Here is a 16,370-nt window from a genome sequence, read left to right as displayed (position 1 = left end):
CTACTTTAACTGGCCATCTGGGCCCTTTAATTGGGTCAGCAAAGAAGTCTCCCCAAAGGGAGCAAAAGGGCTCAAATATGCAGGTACCTGCTCTATCAGGCGTCTCTGGAGCCAAAGAATGTCTTGATTTCCTGTTTCTGGGATCAGTGAAAGGCAGAGGGGAATGCTGAAGGCAGGCAGGACCTGGAGGACAGAGCTGGGCTGAGGTCCCATCCTCCTTGTCTAAGCCTCTAGTAAGATCCAGTGATGAACTCGTCAAGGTCTTCGTCTAGAGCATCACTCACCCTCCCTAGGCTCCCTCGGGCTAAGTGAAGAGTCTCTACTGGCTGCATTTTTTTTTGAGACTTCACATTGTCTTAGAGATCAAAGGGTTTCTACAAGTCTTGTATGTCCAGGATAAATGGGAAGAAAAGCTGAGCTAACAGGGTCTCTCAAGAGTGAGCACAGGCCTTAGCGATAAGCCAGAGTTTGCCCAAACTGAACCCACCAGAAGACCACGTGTGCATACATCAGAGGAAGGAAGTCAACTCCTTTCCCAAATGCCTGGAAGAGTGAGCCAATGTTTACTATCTTATAAAACAAAGTGAATTTTCTCCTTCCACCTTCCTGTCCTTCCACCTTATCTTTTTCCTGAGGAAACACTGAAGTGCTACCTTAGTTCCCTCTCAAGCCCCGAGCAGCGTGAGGGTAATATGGACTGTAGTGCTATATTTAACTTTCTTCCTGGTGGGCCTTATCATGTCAGCTTTCCATTTCTCCAATCAAGTTCCTCCATCACTAAAAGCTATACTCTCCCATTCAGAAGCCAGCAGTGACCTTTCTTAAGTTTTCTGTTCTGTGACTTCTGCTCTTCAGTACATCGGCCTATGACTGGTTTCTCTGCCTGGAATGTAGATTGAGAGACTACTCAAAGAGAAAGGAGAATTAATGAATGAATCAAATATCAACCTGCATTTATGATGTACCTACCATGTGCCTGGCACTGCGATACAAAGACAAGAAAAAAGAAGGAAAGAAAGAAAGAAAGAAAGAAAGAAAGAAAGAAAGAGTCCTGGCTCTCAAGGAACTTATATTACAATTACAATAAAATGGGGGTGTTACATCTGGAAATGACTAGATCACGGCTGGGGAACCTCTAACCTCAAGGTCACATGTGGCCCTCTAGGTCCTCAAGCTCTGGCTCTTTGAATCCAAACTTCACAGAACAAATCCCCTTAATGAAAGGATTTGTTCTGTAAAATTTGCACTCAGTCAAAAGGCTGCACTTGAGGACCTAGAAGGCCACATGTGGCCTCGAGGCTGCAGGTTCCCCACCCCTGGTAGACTTAAAAACAAAACCATCGATAACACTTATTTAAAAAAAAAGATTTAAAAATCAATTGAATAGGAAATGACATTAAAACGTTTTTAAAAGAAAGGAAAATAACAATGATAACAATAATAGTTGGTATTGATAGAGCACTTCATGTCTTATAAACTCCTTTCTTACATATTATCTCTGCTAATCCTCATAACAACCTGGGAGGTGCATGCTATTAATATCCCCATTTTACAGATGAGGAAACTGAGGCCTGGAAGTTAAGTGACTTGCCCAGGGTCACACAGCTAGTAAATATCTGAGGCAAGTCTTGAGCTCAGGTCTTCCTGATTCCAAGTCCAATGCTCTATTTATCTATTCATTGTTCCAGCTAGCCCATGAATTCAATGAGATTAGTACCCAGTAAGCAAAGCCAATCTACTGGATTGAAAACTATTCATTCTAGACTTTTCCTATTCTTCACCCTACCTGGCCCGGTTTCCCCCAAGTACCATCCCCCAGCTTTGTCTCAGTAATGGTCTCATCTAATCCTACTCCATGATGAAGACTAAATTATGGAGGCTAAAATGAGAGTGTTATAGATCACCTTGAGGGCTGTGTTTTCAAAATGCAGTGAGTAGAGAATGTAACCCATAGGCAAAGGACTGTTTTATGCTAAAGTGGAAACTTGAGATTATGCAGACTCTTGTCCTGGTTATAATACACTTAAAAATTTAAATATATGGCTTGGTTTGGTTGCCCTGAGCTGTTTATGAAATGGAAAGAAACCAGTGGAGAGCAGCTTCGCTATAAATGGGACTGTTTTGATATATGATGGAAGTTGCTGGTACTCTATACCATCTAAGGTCTGTGATCTCCCTGCCTTCCCTCCCTCTATGAGCTAGTATAATGGGAAACCGGTGATATTCTAGCTAGTGGTTTGGTTTTTTGGTTTTTTTTTTTGGAGGGGGTGTTTGTTTTTAAATGGTCCCTGCTATTCACTTTAACAGGATTATTATTATTTTGGGAGGAGGGGAGGGCAATTTTGCAATAAATTGGCCCAGAAACCGTGTAAGAACATGGGATCCGAGCACCCGAAGTCAGGAGAACCTGAGTTCAAGCCCAGCTTCAGACCAAACACTTGGCACTTACTAGCTGTGTGACCCTGGGCAAGTCACTTAACCCCACTGCCTAGCCAAAAAAAAAAAAAAAAGGAAAAGAAGAACATGGGACCCTAGAGGAGTCCTAGAAAGGATTTCAGAGGCCCTCTAGGTCAATCCCGTCACCGCACAGATGAGGACCCACATCAGACTCATGACAAAGAACCACAAAATTTTAACGTCAGGAGTCACCTCGTGGCCATCTGTATCAACCTCATATTCTAGACGGAACAAAATTCCTAGTTGCCTCTCTGAGTGATGAGGGCTCTAATTGTATCTAGATTTCAATAGGGGTATTCCCACTGCAAACTTTAATATGCTATATAAAGGCTAGATGGCAGGCTGCTCTTGGATTGTGAGGATGTTGGGGAAGGGATCAATCCAATAACCTAAAGATTCAGTCTCTTTATTAAATGCTTCCAAAGTCTGATCGTATGGTAGACTTTGAACCTGGTGAACTTTCCACGACATAAGATGAGACTCAACTCTACTTCTTCTGTAATCCTGGAGAATTCTGCCTGGGGTGGAATGAGAATTCTTAGAATGCCAGGAATGAGGATTCTGGTACAAACCTGGCCCAGCAGTAAAATGTTAAACCACATGCAAGGAGCAGTAATGGTTCTTGTCTGACATCTTTAGCGCCCAAAGTCTTAGGACCTTTCTGGCAATTATGGAAATCAGTATATGACTGTTACACAGGAGACTGTGTCCACTGGGAATGGAAAGTAGGGCAGCTGGAGTCAGGAAGACTTATCTTCATGAGTTGAAATCCGGCCTCAGACCAAACACTTCGCACTTACTAGCTGTATGACCCTGGGCAAGTTTCTTAACCCTGTTTACCTCAGTTTACTCATCTGTAAAATGAGCTGGAGAAGAAAATGGCCAACCTCTCCAGTATCTTTGCCAAGAAAACCCCAAATGGGGTCATGAAGAATGGCACATGACTGAAACTACTGAACAACAACAAAAATTCATCATATTGATTATTCAGGTCTGCACATTGGAGGCAGACAAATGTTCTTTTTTAGGGGAGGGGCAATTGGGGTTAAGTGACTTGCCCAGGGTCACACAGCTATTAAGTGCCAAGTGTTTGGTCTGAGGTCAGATTTGAACTCAGGTCCTCCTGACTTCAGGGCTGGTGCTCTATCCACTGCACCAAAGCTACTCCCAGACTAATGTTCTAAGAAAAAACATGCATCACTCTCCTTTCCCCAGCAGAAGCATGGTAGCCACACTCACCCGTATGAGAGTAGATGTACCACAAGGCGCCCATCAGGAGTGCTCCTATCACAAAAGCTGCAAAGGCGATGCCCATGACGGTCAGCGTGTCCAGGCCTGGCAAAATTGCTGGGGGGAAGGAAAACAAAGAGATGAAACTGTCAACTTCGGCGAGATTCATACATTGAGTGGGCTAGATTCCCCTCATAGGTGCTGTACTCAAAATTTAACACTTGTTTTCACAGTCGTGTCCATATTTACAGACACAAAGTATTCTGTGGACACCAGAAGCCATTAATTATAATTGCTAGCATTTATCTAGTGCTTTAATGTTTTGCAAACACTTTATCTGGTTTTAAAATTTTTTTCTCAACATATAAACAAAAATTCTTAACATTTGTTTTTTTTTAATTTTGAGTTCCAAATTAAATTTTGAGTTTCTTCCCTCCCTCCCCTGAGAAAGCAAGCAATTAGATATAGATTATACATACGCAGTCATGCAAAACATTTCCATGTTAGCCATGTAGCAAAAGAAAACACAGACCCCAAATCCAAGAATAATAAAGTAAAAAAAGCATGCTTCAATCTACATTCAGACTCAAAGCACTCTCTATGTCATTTCACTTGATCTTTACAATAATCTTTATTTTATTATCATTATCATTATTATTATTATTAACTATTATTATCCTTATTTTGCAGATGAAGAAATTGAGGCAGAGAGAGCCTCAGGGTCACACAGCTAGAAAGTATCTGATGTGAGATTTGAACTCAGGCTTTCCTGACACCAAGTCCAGCACTCTAACCACTAGACCCCACTGCCTCTCCTAGGCTAAGAGACTTACCCAGGGCTACTCAGTTATGAAGTGTCAGAAGTGGGATTTGAACCCATCTTCCTGATTCTCTGCCCAACCCCCTCCATCAACTAAGTCAAGCTGCCTCTACAATGAATGATGAAGTATATACCTTTAAAATAAAGCAGGTAAGGGAGAAAAGACAGACATATTTTGAGACATTTTATAAGCCTTTAAAAGTAGAATGAGTAGCATAAAAAAGAAAAAAAAATGGGGGAAGGAATAAAACCTCCCCCCGTTTGGATGGTCTCATTTTTCTGATCTCTTTCCTATAGTCAGCTCCCCATCTTGATGACTCCACTGGGCAACCAAGACACTTTTCCAAGCTTAGCCTCACTAACAGGAGGGGGACGCAAGGGCTTTTCAAAGAGGGAGTGATGTCAGTTTTACAGTCAGCGAAACACATAAATAGAAGTGATTGTTCCTCGCTCTTGGCAACGGGTTTTTCTATCTGAGATGAATTCCAGGCCACAAAAATAGAATATTTCCTTTCTGTTAAGGGAACTACCTTCTTCAAGTCTTCAACTAAAAAGCTAAAATCCGTTTTACAAGGGAGAGGCCTTTGATGGAAAGTGCAATTTGTAAGGTCTCTGGATCCCGAATGTTATAAATGACAGGCCTGGGTCTTTCCCTATCCTTTCATTTCACTCCAAATATCACTCCCGGGTCATGGTCATTTTGAAACACTCTATAGCTATACAAATTCTGACCTAGTTCTCTCTGCTTTCTAACCAATGACTATAAAAAGTCCAGCTAGAGCCAATCAAAAAGTATTCTGGTAAGTGCCTATTACGTTCCAGGCACTGCTTGAGTTACAGGTGTACGTAATTTCTAAGCAGGTTCTCTAGGGCAAAGGGACTCAGGGGAGTGTGGTCAGTTGGAAAGGTGAGAGACCTGCCTCCATTCTCTCACTGACCACCTGGCCTTAGGTAAGTCACTTGACTGTCTCTAGGCCTCAGCTGTTTCATCTGCAAAATGGGAGCAAAGTACAGGGTACATAGCAGGTGCTTAATTAATGCTGATTGACTGGTTGATTGAGGAAGAAACTATGGGGAAAGGTGTTTCTATGGAAAAGAATGCCATCCTTAGGCAGGATAATGGAAAGCACCTATTCAACCTGCAAAATCTGAAGGCTCCAATCACAAGACCCTCATGCTGCCATCACTCTTCTCACTCTGCACATGCCTCCTTCTACCCTTGTAGACAGAAATAACAAACTGGGAAAACGCAGGCTCCTAAGCTCATTCTTTGAGAATTCTCTATGGAGGATTTGTGGAAAGACACAGACAAGGACCACACAAGATGAGAAGAGTGGATGAAGTCTGAGCTGGACCCAGGGGAGGAAACACTCCCATCCATGAGTTTAATGGTCTATAGAGCAGAGGTGTCAAATTTGCAGCCCTCCCTCACACAAGACTCCAGGTCTCTTGACTCACAATCTAAAGACTTTCCTAGGTAGCCAGGTGGTTCAGCAGATAGAACACTGGACCTGAAGTCAGGAAGACTTGAGTTCAAAGATAGCCTCAGACACCCTGGGCAAGCCACTTCACCTCAGTCTCAGTTTCCTCATCTCTAAAATGGGGATAATAATAGCTTCTACCTTGCAGAGTTGTTGTGAGGATCAAATGGGATAATATTTGTCAAACACATTGCAAACCTCAAAGCACTAAATAAATGTCAGCTCTTATTTGCACTGCACTAGGAGGGCCCCAAATTTATTTCCACTGAAAATAACTTTTTTTTCATAGATATTTTCATGAATGTTCATGAACTCTTTCAGACCACAAGGGTGTCATTGAGGTGTCTAGGAAGACAGAGTTTAAATAAAAAAAATCCTTAGTACTTGGGAAGAACAAATGAATCTGCCTCCCCATATTAAAGCATCTGTTTCCTTCCCATTGATTGTATATCAATATTAGTGTGGGTATGGAGAAAGAATGGCCGAAGTCAAGAGGGAAACAAGGGAGGGGAGGAAAAAGGCAAAGGAGAAAGAAAGATAGATAGGAATGAAGGAAGGAAGGAAGGAAGGAAGGAAAGAAAGGAAGGAAGGAAGGAAGGAAGGAAAGAAAGGAGGAAAGAAAGGAAGGAAGAAAAAGAAAGAAAGAAAAAGAAAGGGGAGGAGGAAGAGAAGGAGAAAAAGGGAGGGAAGGAATGAAAGCAGCAATCCCTTATCAAAACCTCAACCTCTGGCAAACCTCTATCAACCAGCATGCTCTGAGAAAAGCCCAAGGGGCGTCATTTCGAAATATGAGGATTTATGAAAACTTACGTGGCGATTTCCCGACTGGATTGGCAATAGTTGGTTCTGTGTAAGAAAAAGAAGAAGAAGAAACATTAATCACAGGGTGTTCCCTTATCAAAATTCAAAGCCATCATCAACATTTCAGCCAAAGGCTAATAATACAAGGTTATTACAAAAAACAGCCATTTCAGCTTAGACCAGCAGAATTCTCCAATAGCCTCAGTTTGTGAAATTTCACTTTAATGGTCTCATCAGATCTGAAATTCACCCTAGAGAGTTTAGAGGTTTTATTGTCATTGTTCTTTTTGGTCTGGAGCTCTGCTTTCATCCTTGTGGGTGGCTCCTAGTGTGTGAATTCCCTCCGTGGATGCAGATCAGTATTTCCTATTTCTAACTCAGGAGTTTGAGAGAATTATCTATGAGAACTCAGGTGTTAGATGACTTGTCCACAATCTCAGGATCCTAATAGGATCACAGGCGCAGAACTGAAAGGCTTCCCAGAGGCCATCTAATCCAATCCTCTATTTACAAGATGAGGAAACTGAGGTCCAAGGAATGTCTCATATGACCAAAAATCATATAACTAGCAGACAGAGGCAAAGTGATTTGCCAGAGTCCAAGGCTGGCCCTCTTTACATTCTATCAGGAGGTCTCTCATTGTATAGGTGCCTAAACTGTTAATAAGACAGCGTAGGTGTGGCCTACATAAAGAAAACCAGATACACAGAAATTCACATTTTCTCTAAACACATCAATTAAGGTGTGATGGTAGTTTTACAAATGAATTCACTGGAGAGTTCTGTTCAATAGCAAAGTCCTCCAGTGTTTTTACTAAAGGTTTCCATTTACAAAACTTTGATTAGGGGATTAAACTAATTCAGTTTGACCCTCTGGAGCGGCAATGTGGGCACAAAGGTAGATTCAGGCTTGACCTCAGGAAAAACTGGGGTGGGCATAATGTTGGAGCTGTCCAGAAGCTGGACCTGGAGGTCTTTTGGGAATGACCAGATGTCCGCTTTCCAGGTATGCCATAGGGTAATTCTGGTTTAGCACAGGTTGGACAAGGCAGTCTCCCAGTCTGGCAAGATATGATTCCATTTACCAAATCCTATACATAATTTTGTAGGGATACAGTGATTGTGTAATCAACCCAGTTGGCTTTAAGTCAATCTGAGTTAAGGCCTCCATGGCCCTAGCCAATCATTTCTCTCAGGATTATTTGTGGGTGGGAGCCTTTCAGCAAGGATCACAGTCTTATCTTGGTACTCCCCTTAGCATCTAGCCCTGTGATGAAACATGCTGTTCACCTCAAGACAGTGAGCCGATGGAGTGCAGAAAGAAGCACATTTTCATTTCTTCCTTCTTTCATTCTATTTTTGTACCTGGCTAATGAGGGGATCTGTTTTGAATGACTACACATATTTCTAAGAAATCTTGTTTATCTTGTCTTCTCATTGGGTGGGAGAGGGGAGGGGGAAGAGAGAAAATTCAGAACCGAAAATAAAATAATAAAACTGAGCTTTGAGAAATGAAGGAGCTGGGCTCGTTGACCTCTAAGGTTCCTTTTAGCTTGAAATATTTTATCCTGTGAATAAATGACCTTGCTCCTCTCACTCAAACAATCTTACGACATGTATATTTGTCTTTTTCTTCTTCACACTCATATCTGGGTGAGTTTTGTGCTTTCTGTCAGTAAGAAGTAGACAGTACAGTGGAAAGAGCGCTGTCTCCAGAAAGTAAGATCACGGTCAAATCCTGTCTCCAACGTTATCTATCTTGCAAGGGCAAGGCCGCTAACCTCCCAGACTCTCAGTTTACTCATCTGTAAAATGAAGGCATTAGACCAGCTAGCCTAGTTTCTTCTGGGTTTCTTCCAGTTATAGATCAATGATTTTATGGACTCCAAAAAGGAGAAAATCTGAAACATGACGGTGATTGAGAAAAACAAAAAGCGTCGAAAAACGTACAAAGAATGTTTGTTTTCCTCTAGGGCGCTGGTTAGAACAGTACTTTTAAATACAGTTCTACCCATCTTCCAGTTAAATCCACTCAACTGGTGTGGCAATCCAAACTCTGAACTCTTCCCCCATCCCATCCAGTAGCCTCTTAATTAGCAAACCTCATTAAATTGTTTTACTGGGGATTAAAGTCTTCCCATTTGACCACTTTTATAAAGAACAACAAAAAACAAAAACAAAAAAACAAACAAAAGAAACGCTAAAATTTCAGGTTAATTGTCCTAAGTCTGAATGATTTGAAGTCACTGTGGAGGAGAGATTAGAAAGGAAAATCAAACCACTTGACTTGAAAGCAGAATGAATTACTGGAAGTAATACAGTTACATTATTAATGCCTAATTGTCTGGAATGGGAAAGAGCGCACTGCTGACCCATTACCAGCAGGAATACATCCTCCAAAATAGGTAATGGCAGCAGATGGATTAAGAGGAAGTGGGAGCCATTGTTAAACCTCGTGGGATCGCCAGCTGTTGCCCAGTTTCTGGGACACTTGGTAATACAACTGCTTCTTATTTCTTCTTGCTCTAATTGAAAACTTAGATTATAAATGGGCTAATCCAGTTAAGAGGGAAGCCTAGTGAATGGATAAAAGGTTGGCCTTCGAGTCAGGAAGCTGGGGCTCTAAGACCCACCTCTGACCCAACATTGGCTGGGTGACCTTGGTCATCTAATGTCTCAGGGCCCCAGGCAATTCTCCAAGATTATAAATTACAGGGTACATACAGTTTTGTGTGGGTAGAGAGGGTTTCTTTCTCAGGCATCCCCTTTAACAATGAAATCACACACAAAACTCATTCATAGAAGGAACCTTTATGATCACAACTGTTGCTTCAAATGGTTGGAAATTAGCTAATAAAAACCTTTACCTTGTGAAGGAACAGAGAAATGTCAACTCTGTGCATTTCATAACTGACTCTAGGTCTGCTGCATGACTAGCCCTAAATTAACTTGGGCTCATTTCATTAATATGAATAGAATCACATCAAGGCAGTATGGTGTACAGAGCCTAGAATTGGGAAGACCTGGATTAAGATTCGACCAATGGCACTAGATGTGTGACCCTGGGCAAGTCATTTAACTGCTTTGTGTCTCAAGCACCAACCTAGGTTGGATGGCTTCACTGGCGGAAGAAGAAGATGGATACTGACAACATCCAGAATCATGGACCGCCAGAGTGGAGAAGGGGCCTTAAAGATCGGCCCCTTATTCAATGCTTCATTTCCAGGACAGGAAGGCCTTGAGAACTGAAGTGACTGCTGTAAGATCCCACAACTACCTTGGTGTCCCTTGCCCCCCCCAGTCTAGGGCTGTTGCCACTACATTCCATGGCTGTTTGTTCTAAATGATGAACTACCCTGCCCAAAAACCACAGAAACAGATGTGTAAATCTCAGGCTTTCCATGAAGTTAATTATGAAATTAGGACCAACTAACTTTCCATTCTAATTTCACTAGATAGGGCTGCTTCTAATAGGCACATGGGCCTGTGTGTGTGTGTGTGTGTGTGTGTGTGTGTGTGTGTGTGTGTGTGTGTGTGTGTGTGTGTGTGCGTGTGCATGGAAAGAAAGACAGACAGAGATAGAGAGAGAGAGAGAGAGAGAGAGAGAGAGAGAGAGAGAGAGAGAGACAGAGAGAGAAAGGGAGAGAGACAGAGAGAGAGAGAAGGTAAAGTAGGAGGGGAGGGAGGGAGGGAGAGAGAGAAAGGAAACCAAAACAGAGAGAAAAAAAGTAGAAGACGAAGGGGGAAGGGGGATGGAAGTAGAGAGAGAGGGGAGATGTAGGAAAGGAGGGAGAGAGAGAGGAAAGGAGGGAGGAAGGAAAATAGAAGGACAGGGAGGAGAGAGTGAAAGAATGAGAGAGAGCACATTTTGCATACAGATGCATGCCATGCTTTATGCAAAAGATTTATTCCAGAAAAAAATGTTTCTGTATCAAATGCTTAAATAAATTAACTTAAATGCAACAAGGGAACATTAAGCAATGGGGAAATAAAGAAACTTTTTGTCAAACTGACCAGCATCCAGTGGCCAGTTTTGGTAGATAATAAAACACACATCCCTCTTCCTGTAGAGATGTGGGAGGGATACCAGCTGCGGAATGCAGAGGAAGTGTGGCCCAGTGGAAAGGGTCTAAGATTCCAAGCTGGAGGACCTGGATTTCAATCCCAGCTCTGCCATTCATTTACTATCTGTCTGACTGTAAGCAAATCATTTCCCTGCTCTGGGGCTTGTTTTCCTTCTCTGTAAAAAGAAAGGGTTAGATGACCACTAACAACCCTCCGAGCTCTAAATCTATGATCCCATGAATTGGTTTCACTTGAAACTTTTTGTTAACAGGGAGGCTTAACACTGCAGTTTAAAAATGCACATCTGGAAATGACTGTTGTGTAAAAACAAAAGGAATCAATAAAACTGAAAAACACATTTTTTTTAAATAGGCAGCTAGATGGCTCAGCGGATAAAGTGCTAGAGCTCAAGTCAGGAAGACCTGAGTTCAAATCCTCCCACAGGCACCTATCAACTGCAAGATCCTGGGCAAGTCATCTGACTTCTATCTGTCTGAGTCTCTCCATCTGTAAAACGGAGCTAATAAGAGCACCTATCTCCCAGGATTGTTGTGAAATCAAATGAGGTAATACTTTGTCAAGCATTTTGCAAACCTTAAAGCACTATATCAATGCTATTTACAATTTTTTAAGAGGGCAAGCAAACCCAAGATTTCATCAGTGTCAGGGACTCCCAGTAAGGAAACTCCCTCTACAGATGCGGACTGCCAACTCCTCTGTAACATTTAGTCTTAAAAAGCTGACTGCGGCAACTGCGATGTTGAATAAATGGCCTGAGACTGCAAAGCTAGTATGTGTCAGAAGAAGCACTTAAACCAAGGCCTTCTTGACCACAAGGGCGGTCTCCTCCATTCATTAGAAGGCATTATCTTGCAACAAATAATGAAAGAAAGAGAAAGAGAGAAAGAAAGGAAGGAACGAAGAAAAAAGAGAAAGAGAAAGAAGGAGAGAAAGAGAAAGGAAAGAAGGAGGGAGGGAAGGAAGGAAAAAGAAAAAAGGAAGAAAAGAAATGAAAGAAGGAGAGAAAGGAAAGAAGGAAAGAAAGAAAAAAAGAAGAAAGAAAAAGAAAGCATCCTCATTGATCTCTTGAAGTTATCTTTGATATACAGCACAAGGTGGTGCTCTCTGTTGCTACAGAAGGCATCAAGGCATACCTTCGTTTTTATCCCCATAGATGACAACCAGGGGTTTGGTGAACGTTTTTTTATTCTGCATCATGGCCCAGATCATGTTCGCATCCAAAGAGGTACAGGCTTCATCAGGAGGTATGCACTGTGGAAAAGAAGGATAGAGGTCAAAAGCAGGGATTCTCTCAGAACCAAACCTCCTCTGCCTCTGCCAGCACAGCTGTGTGGCTACCTCATTATCAGAGCGCCTCAGCGTTGTTTACTGAAGAGAAACAGGAGATGGAGGCATTTATCAGACCAAACTTTCTACAAGCTGCAAAATTTACTGGCGGAGGAAATGTATTCTCAGCTGCATTTCAAAAAGCAAACACCATAGGACAGCTTGTGTTTTCCCCTAATGACTGGAGGCTTCAGTGTCGCTGACGGGTTGAGAGAAGGCTTCTCTAGACAAACCAGAGAACTGGTGCTTCCTATTCAGCAGATTGATGAGAAATGAAGGCTTTGTTCACATGGGATGCAGGAATGTACACATGAACTTGTTTCCATCTATTGAGTCAGAAGGATTAATAATTCAGCTCCTCTCCTTTTATTAAAGAGGTGGGGGCTATGGATGCAGAATACTGAGTACCTATATTGTCAGCTCAGTGTTAGTTAGTTTGAGGGACAGTCTCTTTTTCTTTTCTATTCTTTGTAACAAGGAATGGTTCAAAACCCATCTCAGACACTTATTTGCTGAGTGGCTTGGGGCAAATCAATTAACCCCTTTGTGCCTCAGTTTCTTCATCTGTAAAAATGGATTTGATGGCCTTCATGGTCCCTTCTAATTCTAAGCTGTCGGTTTTATGATCCTATACCTGTGTGACCTTAGACAAGTTATTTAACATTTCTTGGTTTCCATTTCCTTAACTGTTTAATGGAAAGTTTGGTGGTTCCTTCCATCTCCAGATCTACGATTCAATCAGTGTAATGACCAATCTTGATTTCAGGGAACTGACAATAAAATGTACTTCCCTTTTCTCCATAGGGAGGTGATGAACTATGAGCAGGGAATAAAGCCTGCGCTCTCAGACAAGGTTAGTATGTTTTGTTTAACCAAACTTCTTTGTTACAAAGATGACAAGGAGAGAGATGGTACTGGGAAATGACATGCTTATGTAAACATTTTTTTAAAAGAGTGTGCGTCGTAGGCACACAAGGCTGATATGATTAAATACCCTAATTAACCTTTGGTTTGGCAACAGTTTCACACAACCAGTAATGTCATATGGTCAAGACTTCTGGTCCACCATTATAACAGTTCGGTATATCAACTGAAATCAACCCAGCCTGAGAAGTCACCATGTGAAATTAAAATATCTACTAACTTCCCTTGGAAGCTTCACTAAAACCAGCCTTATAATCCACACAGAGAAGGTCAAAAACAATTGCAAATCAAATCCTTGAGGGGTATGGAAAAAGAAATGCTTGCACTAACTTGTTCTTCAGTCTATTTGTAGTTCTGGCTCTCCACACGATCTGAATAGCAGAGATAAAGCCAGACCACTCCCTCCATGGAAAATAATCCTAATTTATCACATCTAATGTACTTTTTAATAACATGAGTGGAAAAAAATCATATTGTTAAGATTTATTCCATAAGTTTCCACAAAACTCACAGGTCACTGATATTATATTTACTTTATTACTCTATTTTTGGCTGTCCTAGAACTGAACACTGAAATCTGCCATAACTTGTTATTATTCTGAAGGTCACTGCCTTATTTTTCTAAAAAGTAGAAATTTAAAAGTTCAAGGGAGCTAATGAACTACTAACCTTTGGCAATCTGTGCGTTTCTTCTTCTTTCTTTGTGCACAAGGTGAGTTCACATTGTAGGAAAAGCAGTGAAGTGTTAAAAACAGGTTTGAGCATGAAGCTAAATCTCTTTTTGTCCATCTGTGTGTGGAGTCGAGAGAAATGTGCCTTCTGGGGCGAATAGAATCTCACAGATTCATCTTTAGGACAAATGTTCTCTATGATAGCGTAATCAGACATCCTGTCAGAATTGGAGTACGGAGAGATAAAGCACGTTTGGATGGCAAATCCCACGTCTTGGTCGGCCTTGGTAACAGAGACCTACACAACAACAACACAAGGAAGATAAACTGAAGAACGAGCCAAAATCATGATGGGTTGGCACGGCCTTTCAGCCATGCTTCAGACAAACATGGCAGCCTGGAGAAGCAGCATTTCAAAGTTAGGGAGGTGGTTTTTATTTGAGCTGGAGTTTAAACTAGCGGTTTTGTGCATATATCAGCCTAGGAGATTCCAACACAAGTTAAACTTAACCGCCTAGAACTCAGGTCCGCTATGGAACCCAAGCACATTGTCTGAAGTGCCCGTTTCTGTTGCGTGTAATGACTTCCTCTCCAGATGAATTCTCCACCAAATTAAAAATAAATACAAACATCAAACAATCACTAGTTATGTGACCTTGGGCAAGTCTTTGAGTCTCAGTTTCCTTGCCTATAAAATGGTAATCAGAGCACTTACTTAGCTCAGAGGGCAGTCGTGACAATCAAATGAGAGGTACAAAGTGCTTTGCAAACTTTTAAGTGCTACATAACTGTTAGCTGTAATTATTAATAATAGAGCCAGCAGAGCATCGTGGAGAAAAAGCCGGCCTCAAAGACAAGAAGACCTTGGTTTCAAGTCCTGCCAGGGACACATACTAAGTGACCCTGGGCAAGTCACTGAACCTTTCTCAATGCTCTGGGCAACCCTCTTTAAGACTACAAGTTGCACCAAAGTGCTGACCTGCTTTAGTAGAGGTCATCTCCTTATCTGGGAGTTCCCCATGCCAATGAAATCACTGGTTCAATCCCTATCTATGCTCCTATTACTATTATTATCATCACTATTAAGAACAATCTCAACAATATTAAGATTAAGGTTAGCCACAGTTAGGTGGCTAGAATTCGATACACCAGAAGCCTGCTCTTAATAAACCAATAGTTAACAAACCCCAAATATGGACAAAGACTAAAATATTCTTGAGAATTCAGCAAATAATAAATCACACTGGGATCTGAATACTCAGAGGAAGAACTATTGTCTGTAAGTGCCCAGGTATCACCATGATATATAAAAATACATTTCCAACAATGTCACCACACTAAATATTTATAATAATCTCCAAACCACATGGAATAGAAAGCTGTCAAAATACAAGGACCAAGCAGAAGAAATTAAAACCATAGAAGAACAAGAGGGCAGGGACTGTCTTTTGCCTCTTTTTGTATCTTTGTGCTTAGCATGGTGCCTGGCATGTGGTAGGCACTTAATAAATGTTTACTGATTGGTGGACTGAACAGGACAAAGTACGTTATCCTGAGTTTCATGGGAGTTGACCTAAAGACATTTTGAGTGAACCCTCAGAAAATGAGTTTGTATTCCAATACTCTTAATGAATTATAAAAAGCAATCAATCTATCTAACTATGCAATAATCCACAGAATATTAAATATAAAAGCTTGATACCAGTATAACTACTTGTCCTCAAGTCATTTCTATCTGAATCCTATCAAAAAAGATGAGAACAAAATAACAGCCACCAGTAATAGCAGTGATACTAAAGATGGACCCATATGCTCTAGACTAGAGAGAAGTTGAATGTTTCACAATTAGAATCTTCAACACCTTCACCACTCCATTGGAAATATGAACAAAAGACACAAGTCACAAAAAATTAATTTTCCTAGAGGAAAAATGAGCTCCCAGGCTTTATAATAATGGTCCTACAAAGCAACTGCTCCTTTTAAAAAGGTTCTCCAAAGAGAAGAGCAAAAAGTTCAGAGTTTATTTAACATAGGGTAAGCTGGGTTTAGGAGTTGTGGGAAGTTAGTATTAGCAGGGCAGCTATCTTTCTGGTGGCAAGACTGGTACCTTTCTCAAGGGGCAGGCCCAAGCTCCCTTTGCAAGGGATGTAATATAATGGGTGACTCAACCTGGCATAGCCCTTGGTTTGGCCAAATGTCCCAAATTGTTTTCTGGTCCAATACAAGCTTTGTCAAGTAAGCTTCATTCTTAAAGCCTTGGGGTGGGGGGAGGTATTTTAAGGGAAAATCTTATCTGAAAATGTTTCCAACTTATTTACACTTCCTTCTTTTAAAAAATTGTTCTAGGCTAAGGTCAGATCCTATGATGTATCCCTTCTTTTGAAGCATAAGGTTGTGTTGGGCCAAAGGTAAACAAAATTCAAACCTGATTTCCCTCAAATTCAGTTCTGAATTTGGACTCTAGTAGATATTCCATTGAGAAAACCCTACCTCATACTCTGGGATGCCTCCTTTGGTGGTGAGGTGGGGTTTGGGCATACAGGCACTTTCTTTCTGGTGGCACTCTCAACTAAAT

At 41.4% G+C, this 16,370-nt stretch overlaps 1 protein-coding gene across 4 annotated transcripts in view; it reads right to left on the bottom strand.

Annotated features, from left to right (window-relative positions):
• Positions 1-16,370, bottom strand: part of TGFBR3 (transforming growth factor beta receptor 3) — a 235,195-nt gene that overhangs the window by 10,288 nt on the left and 208,537 nt on the right. For all 4 annotated transcript variants that reach the window (XM_027838021.1, XM_027838022.1, XM_027838020.1 and 1 more), the window contains 4 exons: positions 13,794-14,093; positions 12,008-12,125; positions 6,799-6,834; positions 3,697-3,804 (listed from right to left, as the gene is read on the bottom strand). In XM_027838021.1, coding sequence (XP_027693822.1) covers positions 3,697-3,804; positions 6,799-6,834; positions 12,008-12,125; positions 13,794-14,093 — 562 coding nt within the window. The remainder of the gene's footprint in view (positions 1-3,696; positions 3,805-6,798; positions 6,835-12,007; positions 12,126-13,793; positions 14,094-16,370) is intronic.

The sequence above is a fragment of the Vombatus ursinus genome, unplaced genomic scaffold (assembly GCF_900497805.2).
Source record: "Vombatus ursinus unplaced genomic scaffold, bare-nosed wombat genome assembly UNPS02014825.1, whole genome shotgun sequence".
Classification (NCBI taxonomy): domain Eukaryota; kingdom Metazoa; phylum Chordata; class Mammalia; order Diprotodontia; family Vombatidae; genus Vombatus; species Vombatus ursinus.
The sequence above is the reverse complement of the archived record's forward strand: the minus strand, read 5'-3'. Positions and strand labels throughout refer to the sequence as shown.